Consider the following 17,427-nt stretch of genomic DNA (forward strand, 5'->3'; position numbering starts at 1 on the left):
CGGGGCCTGTTTTTAGTAGCTTGCCGACTCTCGAGCTGCTGGGAGAGAGTGAGAGTGGAGGTCAAAAAGTACGGGTACCTCAAGTACCTAACGTACTAAAAGGTGCCTCAGCAACTGAGCAACTGAGTTACCGCCTGCAGCTTTGCTTTCACAGGCTGCCTGCCACTGCAAGAGCACAGGCCTTTTCATTCAATGGCGGCTTAAATTCCATTACATCAATTGTGTCAATGTAAATAGCTGGAATCAATTGATTGGGCAGGCCCCTAGCGACGGTCGGCATTTGAGGAATTTGACACCGCCCGCCTACATGCATCAATGATGCACCTCAACTGCCAATGTCAGGGGAAAACCATTGGCAAGCCGTTGTTTATCCAAAGAGCTTGCTTACATGATAAGTAAACCTTTTTATTTAGTTTTGAAACAGCCCGACATATCTGATTGAAACTGCAAAGAGAGAGGAAGAGATACCTACATACTTACAGTCCTTCCACCAATCAATTGATTCGATGCCGGACCAGACTAGTACCTGACCTTACCTGACCTTACCTCAAGACAAGACCAGTTCCAGTTCCAGTTCCAGTTATATGAGATCGAAGGGAACATGCGAAAAGATCTTGCTGCGTTGTTTTTGGCAGGCCTTTGTGCTCCGTCCGGCCCGGGAAATCTGTTGAAAATCAATGCATGCGCCACCTATGTATGTACGTACGAGTAGCCGGCTGTTAGATTTCGATACCCCTTTTGACATTCGGGCCTTCAATGCCCTCAATTCGTCTCGCGAGATCGATGATACGTCTTCCGGGCACCGGATCAATCAATTAGCCCGCTCTGGCCCATCTGCGATCTTTGATATACCATCATCATCGGTCCACGTCGTGCAAAAGCTCAGCTCAGCCCTGCAGTTATTGATTGACTTGATGAATCTGGCAACCCATCCGTCCATCCACCTTCCCACCCCCAATTGCTGAGCCCGTTCTGTTGCAACACGTAAGCCCCGAGCCCGCGAGTACCCCTAGAATCACGACCTCCACGAGCGACACCCCCTAGTTGCCGAATGTCTTAACGCCCTTTCGCTTAAGGCCTACCTACTACAGCAGACAGCCAGGATCCGATTGCGAAGGGAGAGAGCTCTTTTTTTTGTATTGCACTGTCTAGCCCACCTACCTATACCTACCTAGTGTGCGACGGCCAACTATAGCACCTCTTCTAAAAAGCCTCTGAAGAAAGACCTCTCTTTCAAAAAAGCCGTCACAAGCCGCGCTTGCTTTCTCTTTTTGCATGCTGGCCTTTTGATCCGCCTCGTCTGAGGAATCATAAACCCAATCCCAGGATCATGACTGAAAAAATGGCAGCCATGGACTATAGCGGTGGTAGTATCAACGCGGACCATCTCTGCGTCGTGGTACACGGAGTACGTATACGCTTACCCCCTTACATCACCACCACCATCACCATCACCACCACCACCACCACCACCAATGCCATGTTACACGGCTTCATGCATCATTCACCAAGATCCTCGATCGGTCGCTAACCGCGATTTGCCTGCGCGCAGTTATGGGGGAACCCCAACCATATGAAAACCGTGGCCAAGACATTGCGAGACGCCTATTCGGACGACGAACTCTACATCCTCCTCGCCAAGCGCAACAGCGGCAGTTCCACCTACGACGGCATCGAGCGAGGAGGCGAGCGCGTCTGCGAAGAGATCCAGGAAGAGATCAAGAAGATCAGGGCCAATGGCGGAAACATCACGAAACTGAGCGTCGTGGGCTACTCTCTGGGTGGCTTGGTGTCCCGCTATGCCGTGGGTTTGCTCCATGCGAAGGGCATCCTGGACGAGCTCCGGCCCATGGTATGTGGAATATTTGCGCTCTGTCTTGCTGGCTCTGCTGCTTCTGCCTCTGCTGCTGCTGTGTCTTGATGCTGACACTTTGGTCCAAGAACTTCACGACGTTTGCCTCGCCGCATCTCGGCGTGCGATCACCGCTGCGCGGGTGGCACAACCACGTCTGGAATGTTCTGGGGGCGCGGACACTGTCCATGTCGGGCAGGCAACTGTTCACCATCGACAACTTCCGCGACACCGGCAAGGCCTTGCTCTCCATCATGGCCGACCCCGACTCCATCTTCATGGAGGGTCTCGCCCGGTTCAAGCGCAAGACTCTCTACGCCAACATCGCCCATGACCGGAGTGTCCCCTACTATACGGCGTGCATTGCCAAGACGGACCCCTATCGGAACCTAGAAAAGGTCAAATTCAACTACGTACCCGGCTACGAAGACGTTGTTTTGGACCCCATCAACCCCGTCCGACCCAGTCTCAAACCTGACGGCATGACGTTGGAGTCGCTAACCAACAATGGCTTGTGGTATCTCAAGAACGCCCCTAAAATCACGCTCATCGCAGTCCTCGTGCCCATTGCCATCATTGGGTTCCTGATCAACTCGGTCATCCAGAATTCGCGCAGTTCCAAGAGGATCAAACTGTATGAAAGCGGCCTCGCGGGTATCGAGCCGGGCAAGTACCGCGTGCCCGTCATGATGCAAGAGCTGCGACAGAGAGTCGAGGGCGCCTACGAAGATATCAACAACTCGCAGCACCAGGAATACCTGGCCTCTTCCGACGACGAGAACGAGCGCGAGATGAACGAGCGGGATCGCAAGACGCTGGCTCGCGAGCGCCGGATGTCGCATCCGCAGTGGCCGACGCTGGCCCTCGCGCCGTACCAATTCGACATGATCAACCAACTCGACAGCTTGGGGTGGCACAAATACCCCGTCTATCTCCGCAAGAACCACCATACGCACGCGGCCATCATCGTCCGGATGGAGAAGCCGTCGTTTGTGGAGGGCTACACCGTGATGAAGCACTGGATCCAGGAGGAGTTCCTGATGTAGCGGGGGAAGAGTCCAGTCCGTCTTTGGTTATTTTGGCGCTCATAGCATAGCGAAGGTGTTTTTTTCCCGGATAGGCAGCGTGGCGGCGTGGGTATCAACACACTCAGGCAGTGTCGACAGGAGTAGGTATGTATGTGCCAAGGGGCAACTTTTGGATAGAGGGCTTAATATAGACAACATGGTAAACTAGATTGTAGAGTAGACTTTCTATAGAGTTTTTACTTTGTTCATCATCACAGTACGATACTGACCGAGTATCTGCGATTTGCTGCGCAGCTTCAGTGCTTCGTTCCATATGACCTTGCCCCTATACTCGACTGCCGACAGTGTCCAATGGCGCTCACTTCCAGGCTGCATATCTCCATCCAATGGGGTTGGAAGGGTGGACCCCTACCGACAATCTGCAGGGATTCTTTTTGTAGCGTGCATAAACCTGGAAGCTACCCCGATCCAACGAGAAACGTGGGCCCCCAAAGACCCTTTTTCCGCTGTAACTTGTGCTAGCGACCTTTTATTCTTGTAGATCTGCGATTGCGGAACTGTAAGCTGCCTACCTACATCATACATACCTAAGCTCTCGAGCTCAAAGATGCTACGCCATGCATGACATTTGAGACTCTCCTCGAGACTATTCCAAGACACTGTTGGCTTTCTCAGAGCCATGTCACCGACAACGTCTCCTCCGCCGGTCCGCCGCATAACGCGTGGCTCGCTGGCCCGGTTCGCGTACACGAGCGACGCGGCATCCTCGTCCAAAGCGCAGAATACGACACCGCTACAAGTGACCGATATCGAAGATGCCGTATCCGGTAATGCCGCGACGAATACGACGACTACAACTGCAAAGGCCTTGAAACGAAAGCGCGCCGTAGCCTCGCCTTCAACAACCAAAACAAAACGTGGAAGCAGCAGGTCGACGGTCGTCAAGAAAGAGGAGGACGAGGACGAGGGAAAACAGGTCGAGGAAAAGAAGGTCGCAACCACCACCCCCAATCGACGCGCCGCACGCAAACCCGCCCGCAAGACCATCGACCCCGACACCAACACAGCCATCGTCGCGCCGCCCTCGGACTGGGAAGAGATGTACGACCTGGTGAAAGCGATGCGCCTGACGGGCCCGGCGCGGGACGCCGCCGTCGACACCATGGGCTGCGAGCGGCTAGCGCTGCCGACAGCCTCGCCCAAGGACCAGCGCCTACACACGCTGGTGGCGCTGATGCTCTCGTCGCAGACCAAAGACACGACCAACGCCGTCGCGATGCGGCGGCTGCAGACCGAGCTGCCGTCCCACGCCCCCTGCTCGCCGGTCGGGCTCAACCTCGAAAACCTGCTCGCGGTCGACCCGGCCCAGCTCAACGAGCTGATCTGGGCCGTCGGCTTCCACAACAACAAGACCAAGTACCTCAAGCAGACGGCCGAGATCCTGCGCGACCGCTGGCAGGGCGACATCCCCGACACCATCGACGGCCTGACGTCGCTGCCCGGCGTGGGGCCCAAGATGGCCCACCTGTGCCTGAGCTCGGCGTGGGGGCGGACCGAGGGCATCGGCGTCGACGTGCACGTGCACCGCATCACGAACCTGTGGGGGTGGCAGAAGTCGAAAAACCCCGAGGAGACCCGCCTGGCCCTCCAGAGCTGGCTGCCGCGGGACCGCTGGCGCGAGATCAACTGGCTGCTCGTGGGGTTCGGCCAGAAGGTCTGCCTGCCCGTCGGCCGCCGCTGCGGCGAGTGCGAGCTCGGCCTCCGGGGCCTCTGCAAGGCCGCCGAGCGGGCCAAGGTGATTCAGGGGCGCAAGGTCCGGGAGGAGACCGCGGCACTGAAAGTGGAACGGGTCAAGACTGAAGGTGGGGATGATGACGGGTTGGTTATTAAGGAGGAGTATATTAAACGGGAAGAAGAAGAGGTGGGGTCGGTGGACATGGTCATCAACGAACCCAAACAAGAGGATGGATCGGCAGGAGGGATCAGTCCGAAATCATCACCGCCAAGGAAACAGAGAAGGACACGCCGGCGTTGATACGATATGTGCCAGTATACGAAGAGGATCATGTACAATACGAGGGAGGTTATGCAAGGATTCAGCCAGGATCAACGTCACGGAGTCAAGTCGCGTAATTGTAATTTATAGATGGTATACTTGATCAACGGACGGATAGAGTATAGAGCAAACAAATCACCTAAGTCAACGCAAAAACAGTGGTTGCACCGCATTATAAATGGGGAAAGTAGGGGTCCCTGCATTTGTCTGTCTATATACAAATGTACGGCGGGAAGCGGTGTGGCGGCAACTGCTTCCGCAACGGGGAAGCCCCATAACACCTCTCCCATGAGGGTCTTGAGATGATCGCAGGTCTGAAGATAAAACCACCTGCGCCTCGCAAAAAGTAAAAAACATCCAGTGAGCCTCAACGTGTGACGTGGCTCGAAATATCCCTAAGACGCCATGCGATCCGGTGTAAATGGTACAATAGCTGGCGGAGAGTACGCCAGGTGTAACAACCGTTTCACGGCCACTCGCGCATCGCTGAGGGCTGTGATTCGTGTGTCGGAGAAGTTACGATGTAAGGGGGAGGATTGGTGGTGTGAAGTGTGTGTGTGTGGCGTTCATCGGGTCCCGCATCCGGGTTTGGCATCTTTGTCTTCCGAAAGATGCAGCATATCGACAGACGGCGAGGGTGGCGAACTGATGGGTACGTCCCGCTCGCTCCAAGGTGATAAGGTATGGTAGAACCACTCGGGGAGATGGTCCCTTTTTACGCGACCTTGATCACTTGCGTTCGCTCGGACTCGAGTTGAGCGGCATTTCGGTCGTGGGACTCTTTCCTGCACTGTACGGATTCGAGAGAAGGTTAGCCAAGGATTCGTCATCACTCTCGCTGAGCACCTCATTGAGACCAACCGCCCACCATGGGACGCCGGTAAATAGATCAGAATCATCATCTTGGCTGCTGGAGATACTTACGTCTTCGAGGCCGGAGCACTTGTGGTCTTCGGGTAACCGGTGCTTGGCGCAGTAGTGGCCGGAGCAGAAGCCGCAGTCCCCAAACATCCGCTGTGCTGCCTCCTTGCAGGCAGGCTCAGACTGGCCAGCGACCTTGAAAGTGCAGCGAATCTTCTTGGGAGCCATCTTGACGTGGAGTTCTGGAACCGTTCGCTGACGAAGGCGGAATGCGAGAAGTGTCGAGGAAGTGGGTGGTGAAGATGGCAGCGGTGTCCGTCGAACGACTGGTAAAGTGATGCGTTACGTCGGAGATGTGGTGGTGGTGTGGTTGACGCCGCTGGCAGTTGCTGTTTTTGTTGGTGTTGGGAGGGATGCGTAGGCAGAGTTGGGGAGGAAGATGAACGGAAGGGAGAGATGATGATAAAGCGAAAAGAGAAAAAGGGATCACAGGTGGGAGAAAGGTATGCGGCAAAGGCCTTTTAATAATAGAGTAGGCAGGCAGGCAGGCAGGCACGGGAGTCAAGCCGGTAAGCTGTAACCTGGTGGAGAAAGATGCAAGTCTAGGGTGGCCAGGACCATGACCGGGACCAAGACCAGGACCTGGACCTGGACATGGACATGGACCAGTCGAAGGGAAAGGAAGGCGAGAGGAGAGGGTGATGGATGGATTGGAAATGACTGAGTGACGGGACGAGTCACACGATGCGGGCGGACTAAAGGCAAGGCAAGGCAAGGGTATGATTTTAGATGAATCCAGGTTTAAGCCTCAAAGATCAATTTGCTAGGCCCTTTGGCTGTGGTACATTCAATCGCGGATGGATGTGTCTGGTATTGATGGATATGGATGTAGTCGGTACGGTACATACATACAGGCCTGCATACAATACCTACCTACACACACGCACACGCATGCCTGCTGCGCTGCATCCGTACACGGAAATAGTTACCTTATCATCGAACCGACAGGGTCACGGGGGGTGCAAGTGAGAAGTATACATAGGGTGGCTGTAGTCACGCTTGTCGATGCAGACAAGGTCGAATCCACTAGAAACCAGTCCATGTCCGTCCCGGGGGCGGCGAACATTGATTGAACAAACTGGAGAAAGAGGTTGAGTTGAACCTTAGGGGGGAGGGGACACAATAAAGGGCGCTGTAGCTAGTAAGTCCGCATGCAGTAAGCTACTGTAGCTCTTGTTCTGCTGTTGGTATCTACATGTAAGTATGCGGCTGGTCTTGCAAAGAACAGGTGAGGATTATGCGTTGATCATTCCAATTTGACAAACCACTTTGGTCAGCTCACCTGCCCGCCTGTCTGGGGTGATGTCTTGCCAGCTTGCCCCCAATCCGAGGCGGTGATGAGAGCGATTGAGAAAGCCGGCTTAATGGGCTAATGCTGTATGGGAGAGACTGGGATTGAGGGACCCCTGGCAAGCAAAGCAGCAAGGTATCCGTGGCGATGACGACTGTCCCAGCCAACCTGGACAAGGCTCCGAAAGCGGGAGGCGGAGGCGGAGGCGAAGGAAAGGAAAGGAAAGGGAAGGAAAGGGCCCCAAGATCCATTTCCAGCTCCGGCTCCAGCTCCAACAGTCCCAGTTAAGCCCATTACGCGCGCAGAAGTCGTCACAAAGAGGAAGACTGCTTGCTTGCTACTGGAATTGATTGGGATTGGGATTGCAGTTGGGATTGCGGTTGGGGTCGGGCTCAAATAAAAGTCGGTATGGGTATGTCATGTATCAGTAGTGCCGCACGCATGCTCCAATCAACTCAACATGACGATGGATGCTGTGCTGTGACCTGTGACTGCCTGTCCGTCTGTCTGTCTTGAAGCCAAGTGGATCGGAGGCCGGCTCCATAGAAGCGATGCTGCGAGGTGGGTATGGGAATTGTTGGATTGGGATGATTCTGTTCAATGGATCTAGGGGACCAGCCAGTGGATAACTCCGACCTTTAGCACTGCTAACCGCTACAAGTAACCTCACATACACGTAGCAGTTGATGCATTTCAGAAAACTCTTTATTCGTGACATACATACATACACTGGAGCCATTGACCAAGCCGCCGTAGGCTATGGACCACTACCTATAAACAGATTGGCCACCGTTGGCCTGCCCGCACGGAGGGGGTGCAGGTAGCACATGCAGGATGCATGCTGTGGGCATATCCCGTCGGGGATTAGCAAACTGAATGAACCTCAATCGCAAATCTGCGGATACATATCGACTGGGAAGGAATTCGGGGTATGCAATAGCAAAAGCATGTTGCCTACCGTTCCGGCAACGAACATGACCAGCTCTGATTTGAGGACCTTTTTCCGCGGCGGCAATGGCAATGAAACTTGTTTCTTCCTTCCTTTCTTCTCGAACGAAAAGACGCCGGGCCAGTTGCGTCCAAGACCGGCCTGGTTTCATCGGCTCGGGCAATCCGAGGAATATGAGGGATGAGGTCTAAGAACAACAACAATGACAACAACAAGCGCCATCGGCCATACTGGGTCGCTAGTGAAACTGGGACAGGTTGTTTCGAGTTTGGCCAATTTGACAACAGCATGGAAACACTGGAGAGCTTTGTCCGGCAGGGCAGGTCAAGTGCATGCCTGCTCAAGTAAGTAAGCAAAAGGTAATCACTGACGATCGTATTACAATTTACGAGGTTCCGGCGCTGTCGGATAGGATACATTCCTTGCGAGCGAATCCGTCAGATCCAGACTACCTTGGGAGGCATGCAATTTGTCGGTTAGCCTGCCGGGCTAGTGAGGCGGAGAGGCGAAACAGCGCTGCGCTCTCTTGTCATTAATTGCCTACATGTACCTAAGATATTGATTTTGCCTCGATGTCTGTCTGGATGCATCTGATCTGTCATTAGGCATTTTAGGCCCGGAGAAAGCAGCACATAGGCAGGTATGTAGATAGGTGGTCAGCCCAAGACGAAAGACGTCAATCAAATGACAATGGTAGCCTTGGGCGGTCGATTGGTTGGCCCATTTCTTCCAATCATCAAGAGGCAAGGCTCTTCTTTGCGAGAACCGTTGTATACGTTACATTATACCAGTAGGTCCAACATTGAAGGACTCATCAGTATGTTACCTCCGTACATGTAGGCGGTAGATTGGCATCCAGTTGTTGATTAATGCACCTATGGGGACGTGTATATAGCCCAATGCGACCTGCACCGCCCAGGCCGCCGCTAATGCGATTGATTCGGTGGCATGACAAGAGGAGATACGGGCTCAATCTCAGGCCGACCCCAGGGTAACTCCAACTCTTAGACCCGATGGAGGCAGGTCTGCCCAAACGTCTGGGCAAGCGGTATCTACATATGTATATACTATATACCTACATACTTACCACTGTCTGCCGGTACTGCATGTATTCAAGCCGCAGAGGTACGAGTATGATAGTATAGGAGGTCGTTATTAGGCCATTTCCCGGGCTGATGAAGAAGGCTTATCGAAATCTGGTTTGTTGGCATTACCCTTTGTTGACTTCGGTAAAGTCTGGAACCGGCCGTCTTGTCCTTTGCCCGGCCGGCTTCCGTTGGAGAAGCTAGTAGTAGCCGTTCATGCCGTGCCACTAGGCTTGTACCTACAGTACCTACATGCCTACACAGACATTGAGGTCCCCATCAGCCCTTGACAGTTGGGCATATCTTATGTATTTACGGTATGGACGCCCTCTCCAGGCCAGACTTTGCCCTGGTGTCTGGCGTGTCCAGGAAATCTAACCCCGCTAGCTCCTGTCTGGCTTTGCAGCAGGTGTACAGCGGACACCCCTGGCTGCATGCGACGTGGTCGACTATTGGCATAGAGGCGCTAGGCCAGGCGGTTGACTCGTAACATCGTGGCTCTAATTAAAGTCCACAGATCGTCCTCGAGTCGGACGATCGTGTCCATTCTGTCTAACGGAGATGTGCCCAGGTCTTTGGGGTTGGAGTGAGGACAAGGCTTATCCGACAAGGGGCGTTTCCGAAATGCCGATTTACCCAAAGCTTCGCGAGATAGCCCTTCCGTAAAATGAACTCGGTCTTTTTTAGGTCACGCCAGTCTCGGGTCCCAGATGGTGTCAGTCAGATATCGTTGTTTTGATCCGATTTTCTTGGGCCGGACCAGATCATCGCCAGGCCGTCTGTAGCTCGTTATAAAAACGTGGATGTGCAGGCGATCATTCAAGACTGGCAGACTGGGTGGTGTGCAGGTGGGTAAAAACACGCAACCGCCAGACAGTATCAACGCTGACTCCGGATGACGATGCGTTCAGAGGCCTGCTGTTTCTCCATCTGCTGCTGCTTCGAGTGACTTACTTGACTCTGGACTTGCAGTAATTGTAATTCATGCCGCTGCATATGCACATGCGAAACCTCATGGGCTAGCCGCGACTGACGAAGTATGCGAGGGATTGCCTTGCTCGATGTACATGCGCAACTTTGGACATGATCGATAAAAAGCCATCCGTCAGCCAAATGCGCTACCTTCCCAACCTTGCCCTGTGGCGCTATCCTCGGTTGAGACGCCGGCTTTCCACTTCCATCATGTGGGCGACGATTGTCTTTGTCCGTCTCCGACCCAATGCGTGCCACCCAACCACAGCAGTGAATCGGTGCGATATGCGGCTAGCGATGCAGCCAGGGTTCAGCCAGTTCATGTGTACGACTACGACAACAACATCCGGGCCTCACTAATTACTCGTTGTTGCGGGCGAGGGGCAGTGGCATAGTGGCATGCCATCCGCCAACTCTCATGTCTGAGGTAAGCAACCAGTCTCCATGCGACACGGCGAAAACGTCAAACCACCGTAAGCATGACAACACCAACGGGGTGCATCCCGTAGTACAACTCATTCGACATCCCAATCCGGCGCATGCCTCGCGAAGTATACACAGTTTGACCAAGCTTATCGGCGACCTCAGGACTCGGCAGGTACATGCAGTCTCACCCGTGCGTATGTACGGTTCCACCAACCAGGCCGGCAATATCTTCATTGGCTTTTTCGGTACGAGGAAAACGTCAGCCGATGGGGAGGAAGCCATGATGTAAACCGGTGGGGTTACGTATGGGGAGACAGGATGAAGCCCATATCGCCGCATCGGGAGTGTACGATACTGCATTCCACATATTACATCGAGGCTGACAAGTAGTCCAATGAAATTCACGAACGCCCAAGTAAACCCATGCACGCATCGCATTGGACGGGGTATATGGCTGACCTGACTCAATTTGGCCATCAGGGTGCTTCATACCTGAAGGTAGATCATCTATCTATGTACAGTCACCAAGTCAACCATTCTCATAAGCCTCCTGCTTTCACACTCCTTTACTCCTTCATCGTCACCACACAACGAATGCAGTCTCCTGCCTTCATCTGCTCAAATGCGGTGTTGATGTCCTTGAGGGGCTCTCGGTGCGTGATGAACTCGTCAACCTTGAGCTTACCACCCAAGTAGTCCTGGACGAGCTCAGGAAGCTGAGATCGACCCTTGACACCACCGAATGCGCATCCCTTCCAGACGCGTCCTGTGACCAATTGGAAGGCTATGGATTGTTAGCGACGGCCACAGTGGAGATGGCTTGCGGGTTGTACTTACGGCGAGTGGCGATCTCCTGGCCAGCGGCAGCAACACCGATGATGATGCTCTGACCCCAGCCCTTGTGGGAGGCCTCGAGAGCTGCCCGCATGACGCCGACGTTTCCAGTGCAGTCAAATGTATAATCGCAGCCGCCGTCTGTCATGTCAATGAGCTTCTCGACGATAGTCTGGCCCTCCAGCTTGCTGGGGTTCACGAAGTCAGTGGCACCAAACTTCCTTGACCACTCCTCCTTGGATGGGTTGACGTCGACGACAATGATCTTTCCGGCCTTTTGCGCCACGGCACCCTGGACGACGGACAAACCAACACAGCCGGCACCGAAGACGGCAACGTTGGATCCCTCCTCGACATTGGCGGTGATTCGCGCAGCGCCGTAACCAGTGGTGATTCCGCAACCAAGCAAGCAGGTTCGGTCCATGGGAGCATCCTGCTGGACTGCGACTACGGAGATGTCCGCCACGACTGTGTACTGGGAGAAGGTGGAGGTACCCATGAAGTGCAAGAGCTTCTTGCCCTTGCAGGTGAAGCGAGAGGTGCCATCGGGCATGACACCCTTACCCTGGGTTGCTCGGATCTTTCCGCACAGGTTGGTCTTGCCAGACTTGCAGAACTTGCACTCCTTGCATTCCGGTGTGCTGCATCACAAGGCGTTAGTGGGAAGCGAACGGCGGCAGCATAGCAACGCCACATGTTGCACAGTGGTAAGTAGGTCGACATACTAAAGAGCGACAACGTGGTCACCAGGCTTGACGTTGGTAACACCCTCACCAACAGACTCGACGATACCGGCGCCCTCGTGGCCCAGGACAATGGGGAAAGCACCCTCGGGGTCCTTGCCGGATAACGTGTACGCATCTAGTAAAACCAGAGGGGCTCCGCTTAGCTCACAGTCCGGAGATGTTTCGGGATTTGCTGGAGGTTTGGATGTACGATATACGCACCTGTATGGCAGACACCAGTGTAGTAGATCTGAATACGGACTTCGTGGGCTTGGGGTGGTGCCACCTCGATCTCCTCAATGCTCAGGTCCTTGCCTGCCTCCCAGGCGACGGCGGCCTGGCACTTGATGGGCTGTTGGTGGTGGACGTGTCAAAGTTAGCTTGTTCTTGGAGCTCTCTCGCTCTCTCGCCCTCTCCGGCCGCCACGAGCTACTACCCCTCCCGGCGAGCCCGCGGGGTAAAGTTGTCAGAGGGGGAGGTCGTACCTTGCCAACGGTATCAGCCATTGTTGTTTTTTTGTGATTGGTGGTAGTAGATGTTCTCGGTGTAGATGTTGACGGTTATGACGATTCCAGATAGACCAGGAAACGGCTTTTTATATGAATGGGATCGGGTACAGGTTGGTTTTTGGCCAGAGGTGTTGCTCGATATCGGCATAAACTAAGCTATCTTCTAAACCCCTCCAACGTGGCCGGGGATATTTATTCCTACATTGGTTATGGGTGGAGCCCCCGGCAGTTTTGCCGTGGATGCTGATGTCACGCCCTGGCAACAATACTGGACTCTGAGATCGGCGTGTAGAAATATGGCCGGAGATAAGATACATGTACATATCCAGCAGATTCCATGCTGGCAGCTCGATGGGCGTACCGAATATGCCTGCTCATTGAACACTCTTGTTCCTGTTATATAATTCAATTGTTGGATCAATAAGTCACGCCCGCTATGGAGTCTCCCAACATTGAAGAACCGTTCAACTGTCGGTATAGCTGAGAGAGAGAACACCTGCCAGCCTGCAGCACTAACCCGGATGGGTCCATTACATGTGCCACCATTCCCTAGGTTGTAACGAAGGCGTAAACCTCGAACCTTCCATGGATAATACATCCTCATCTCTTCGACTCCGTTGCACTACATGCTAATTGCTTCAGAAGAGATATGGATGTTCTGCTTACATGTAAACTACAGACAAATCAAATTAATTACGGGTGTATACCTGTAATATGTCCTTGCGAATCAACTTTCTATAGCAAAGTTTTAGTTCTTGGGCGATTGTCTCTACCTGAAGTACAGTGTGAGAATACGGTGCCAATTCGCTGCAACAACATGACAGCTCGCATTCCAGTCCGGTCAAGGTTACCGTGTTCCAATCACCGTGCTGGAAGCCACAAAGGACGAAGCGCATCTAGACGTCCACATCAGAGGCTCGAGGTCGTGCTCTTTGGGTTTTCGCAACTGAACCGTCTTGGAATCAGCGAGGCAGTTGCAATTACCCATTGGAACAATTGAAAAGTCCATCCAGGGATTTCTTGGTTCGTTCTCATGAACGTGGAAGGGTTTGGGCGGCGCTCTTGATTCGGTTCCGTGTTCCGTAAGCTGAGGTGCCTGGGATTTGAAGTATAGGCGTCTCCTGCCAGCAACATCCGTATCATCACGTTCTCAAGGCTGGCCATTCGGATTGATTCAATATCGGTCCTGTTGAGCAAACGTCCATACGTGTATGTGGACGCTTGTTCTGTTTTCAGTCCACTGGAATAAACCTGGCCTTGACTACGCTGTGTTGACAACACTCAATCGCGGTGGCTCATTCACTCACGGTCAACCTACCCAGTTGGTGACCACACATGCTTGCACTTTGAAAGACTGGATGTTTTCTGTTATCGCAATCATAATCACCATCATCACCCTCGTCACCATGGCTTCCTCCTTGGGCATGCTGAAGAGCCTACCTTGCCCAGCCGGAAAGAGTTGCACAGCATTCCAGTGCTTGTTCAAGCATGAAGACGATCCCCATGCCAAAACGGATGATGACGATGGCACTACAACTACAGACACTGGAGCTTCGGACGTCCCATTAGCACCCTCTACCAACCAGGAGGCGCCTAGAAAACGACAGAAAGTTGTCAGCCAGGCTGGAAAGGCAACAGATACCCCCGAAAAGGTACCCGAACCCCAGGTACAGGCCATCTCTCCTCCGCTGAAGCATAAGAAGGGCCCTGCGATGTCGACTTCGGCACGTCCTGAGAAGCCCAGCCCGGTCATGCCGGCTATTGAGAAAACGAAGGCAAAGGATCCTAAGCCAGCGATTGCTGCTGTGCCCAAGAAAACAGAGACTCTCAATGCTCGCCACCTTGGCAAAGCACCTGCCAAACATGACATGCGCAACAAGCTCCTGAAGTTACTCCACGAGCACTACGTCAGACTCAATACGGAGCTCAAGAAGGAGACCAAGGGCCAAGGCCCCGAGGCTGCTTTGATCCTAACTGACCAAGAGCTCATTGTAAAGGCTCTAGATGAGGAAGAACACTACGCTGTCAAGAAATTGACTATTTACAATAATGCCATTAAGAACCGCATTATGCACTACAAGAAGATGAAACTCGCCCAGTGGAAGGAAGAGCGACTGGCATCGATAAAGAAAGAATATGGCACTGGCGAGGAGCCCAAGCAAGCACCGAAACCTATCGAGACCGGTCTCACGCCAGAACAAGAGGTCGACTTCCTCCACCGTCTATCGATCGATCTCGTGACGTTGCAGCATTTCGGCTATATCGCTACGGTCCCGAAGGATGAAGACATCGAGAAGGCCAAAAAGGCTGTGGAAGCTTCAGGGAACTTCGAGGTCTGTGACCGATGCACTAGACGATTTGCTGTATTTCCGGGCCGTCGAGAAGAAGACGGGGCCCTGGCCTCCAACGGCCCATGTGTTCAGTAAGTTAAAGATGCGAATCCCCCTACCCTACACTACTTACCCTGCTTTACCATCCTAGATCTCCTGTTCTCTATTGCCGACTGGCTTGATCGTGGCCGGAAGAATCTGGTACTGACCGCCATTGCCAGTCACCCTGGGAAGGCATATTATCTCGACAGAACCCCTGGCGACCGGCTCAGTGAGAGAACGAGAAAATATCGATGCTGTCACCAGAGCTTTGGAGACACCAACGGTTGCACTACAGCAGACAACCACGTCTTCAAGTCAACAGACCCTGCCAGGTTGGCGAGTATTGTCAACTTCGTTGAGACACCTCCCAACCCCAACGTGCCCAAGGACAGGGCCGTCAGTTTCGACTGCGAGATGGGATACACCGTTTACGGTATGGAGCTGATCCGCATTACTGCTGTATCGTGGCCTGCGGGGGAAGAGCTTCTCGATGTGCTCGTCCTACCGGTTGGAGAATATATCGACCTGAACACTCGATATTCGGGAGTACGTCCGGAGGACCTAGCAGAAGCAGAGAGATGGAAGCCTGGCGATGATCACAGGCCTACTATAGTACCCTCGACCGATGACTCGCCACCTCAACGGAAGCTCAAACTCGTTCCATCACCGCAGGCTGCTCGCGACCTGTTTTTCTCGTTGATCTCGCCTGACACCCCAGTCATCGCTCACGGTGCCGAGAATGACCTGACTGCCGCCCGGATCGTCCATCCAACAGTGGTTGATACGGTTCTTCTCTACCCCCACAAGAGAGGACTGCCGATCCGCAACAGCCTTAAGTACCTGATGGAGGCCATGTTGGATCGTAAGATTCAAGTTGACGATACGGTAGACAAGATGCAAGGCCACGACAGTGCAGAAGACGCCAGAGCGGCAGGTGACCTCGTGAGGCTTAAAGTAAAGACGGAATGGGAAGGCCGGAAGAGAAGGGGATGGACCATCGGTGCTAATGGCGTTATCCAGCCCCCATCAGAGCCGGAAGCCTGGTCCATCCCTGGAAAGAAGGGCAAAGCCCACTGAGCAGTGTTGCGTCCTGTGATGGGAGCGCATGAAGTCCATGGGCAAGCGTACTAGATATGAATAAACGAGCAACAGTTATCCTCATAAACCTAATTACGTTATAGTTTCGTTCCTAGAATCCGGAATGGCTTCCTCGACTAACTAGTGGTAAAATGTGTATACATCAAATAACCAGTTAGCATAGTATTACGTTATTTGGTCTTTCTTGAGGGCGGAATAAGCGCGTATAGCAACGGGATAGCTCCCTAGTAAAGGGATAGCTGGCTGGCAATAAGAGAGCCATTTACAAATGGGGTAGTTAACTGGGAATGGGATACTTATTGACGGCACCGTAGGATAGTCGGCACTCATCACTGGAGGATATCTAGCAAATGGGACAACTGAATATAGCAACGAATGGATTGGTCGTTTAGCAAGGGGCATGGCATATACAACTCTGGTATATTCCTGATGCTTGTACATAACACATCTATGAGATCAGAAGAGAAAAGAATGCAATGGAGATACCAGCCGAGATAATCATTGATTCTTTGTTTGCATGCAGGCAACAACGTCGCAGAATAGACAGCAAGTATGTAGGCTGCTAGGCTGCTACGTCTTGCATCTCTACTCGAGCCACGCGTGTTCCCCGTCCCCCTGCGTCATCGTCGCGGCCCACGACTCGTCACCACCACCACCACCACCACCACCATCATCGGAGCGAGTAAACTGCCTGGCGTCCTCCACGTCGGCCGCCCCGAACTCCCCGTAGAGATGCGCGCAGCCGTCCATGGGGCCCTCCCAGCGCGTCTTCTCGGCGAACGGGGGACTGAAGCGCAGTTTGAGCACCCAGAGGCTGGATGCTTGGGCGAAGAACATGTCGGCTATCTTGGGGACCTGTGTTTACGTGACGGATGGGTTAGCCACATATTTTAAGGGGGTTGGTGTACTGTGTGACTGACTTGTTCTGCGTTGCTGAGGTGAATGAAGCCATCTTGCTTGTCGAGATCGGAGGGTGGGTAGGTCTCCGGGATCGGAGAGGGCGGAGCGGCGGGGATGATCTTGTATACGTATTTCGGGAGTGGTGAGGGTGGTGTCCACGCCATTTTGTGCATATAGGCAGGCTGCCGTTGTCTCGGCGTAAGTGGGCGTATGTAGGAATGATAAGCGTTCCCAAGGAAAACTAAACCTGGTTGTTATTGCGCTCGCGGCGGGCGGCTTATGGAGTTGTCCGGTTGCTCCCGTCCTTGTCGTCTAGACGATTACCTCCGCAGTGGACGGGTCCGCTTCGTAGTCGCATTATTGACATCAGTTCGTTCGTGATACCCATCTCGTAAACTACAGCGCATCG

At 53.4% G+C, this 17,427-nt stretch overlaps 6 protein-coding genes across 6 annotated transcripts; 3 read left to right on the top strand and 3 right to left on the bottom strand.

The window, feature by feature from the left end:
- Nucleotides 1–1,351: 1,351 nt before the first annotated feature.
- PG997_004182 (serine esterase-domain-containing protein) lies at nucleotides 1,352–2,898 on the top strand (the record flags this gene model as incomplete). The annotated part of the gene is made up of 3 exons (XM_066808497.1): nucleotides 1,352–1,408; nucleotides 1,553–1,852; nucleotides 1,942–2,898. The coding sequence occupies 3 exons, from the start codon at nucleotides 1,352–1,354 to the stop codon at nucleotides 2,896–2,898; spliced, it is 1,314 nt and encodes a 437-aa protein (XP_066672115.1).
- A 661-nt stretch (nucleotides 2,899–3,559) lies between these two features.
- On the top strand, nucleotides 3,560–4,915 carry PG997_004183 (hhH-GPD superfamily base excision DNA repair protein; the record flags this gene model as incomplete). The annotated part of the gene is made up of 1 exon (XM_066808498.1): nucleotides 3,560–4,915. One exon carries the CDS (start codon nucleotides 3,560–3,562, stop codon nucleotides 4,913–4,915), a length of 1,356 nt encoding a protein of 451 aa, XP_066672116.1.
- Nucleotides 4,916–5,651: 736 nt separating this feature from the next.
- Nucleotides 5,652–6,025, bottom strand: PG997_004184 (AN1-type zinc finger protein; the record flags this gene model as incomplete). The annotated part of the gene is made up of 2 exons (XM_066808499.1): nucleotides 5,652–5,726; nucleotides 5,861–6,025. The coding sequence occupies 2 exons, from the start codon at nucleotides 6,023–6,025 to the stop codon at nucleotides 5,652–5,654; spliced, it is 240 nt and encodes a 79-aa protein (XP_066672117.1).
- Nucleotides 6,026–11,146: 5,121 nt separating this feature from the next.
- On the bottom strand, nucleotides 11,147–12,645 carry PG997_004185 (formaldehyde dehydrogenase- glutathione dependent; the record flags this gene model as incomplete). Its single annotated transcript, XM_066808500.1, has 5 exons — nucleotides 11,147–11,364; nucleotides 11,418–12,055; nucleotides 12,140–12,275; nucleotides 12,362–12,491; nucleotides 12,625–12,645. The coding sequence occupies 5 exons, from the start codon at nucleotides 12,643–12,645 to the stop codon at nucleotides 11,147–11,149; spliced, it is 1,143 nt and encodes a 380-aa protein (XP_066672118.1).
- A 1,409-nt stretch (nucleotides 12,646–14,054) lies between these two features.
- On the top strand, nucleotides 14,055–16,097 carry PG997_004186 (uncharacterized protein; the record flags this gene model as incomplete). Its single annotated transcript, XM_066808501.1, has 2 exons — nucleotides 14,055–15,070; nucleotides 15,200–16,097. The coding sequence occupies 2 exons, from the start codon at nucleotides 14,055–14,057 to the stop codon at nucleotides 16,095–16,097; spliced, it is 1,914 nt and encodes a 637-aa protein (XP_066672119.1).
- A 606-nt stretch (nucleotides 16,098–16,703) lies between these two features.
- On the bottom strand, nucleotides 16,704–17,182 carry PG997_004187 (uncharacterized protein; the record flags this gene model as incomplete). The annotated part of the gene is made up of 2 exons (XM_066808502.1): nucleotides 16,704–16,973; nucleotides 17,039–17,182. 2 exons carry the CDS (start codon nucleotides 17,180–17,182, stop codon nucleotides 16,704–16,706), a joined length of 414 nt encoding a protein of 137 aa, XP_066672120.1.
- Between the last annotated feature and the right edge of the window lie 245 nt (nucleotides 17,183–17,427).

This window comes from Apiospora hydei (assembly GCF_038363865.1).
Source record: "Apiospora hydei strain CBS 114990 chromosome Unknown utg000004l_segment0_segment0, whole genome shotgun sequence".
Lineage (NCBI taxonomy): Eukaryota > Fungi > Ascomycota > Sordariomycetes > Amphisphaeriales > Apiosporaceae > Apiospora > Apiospora hydei.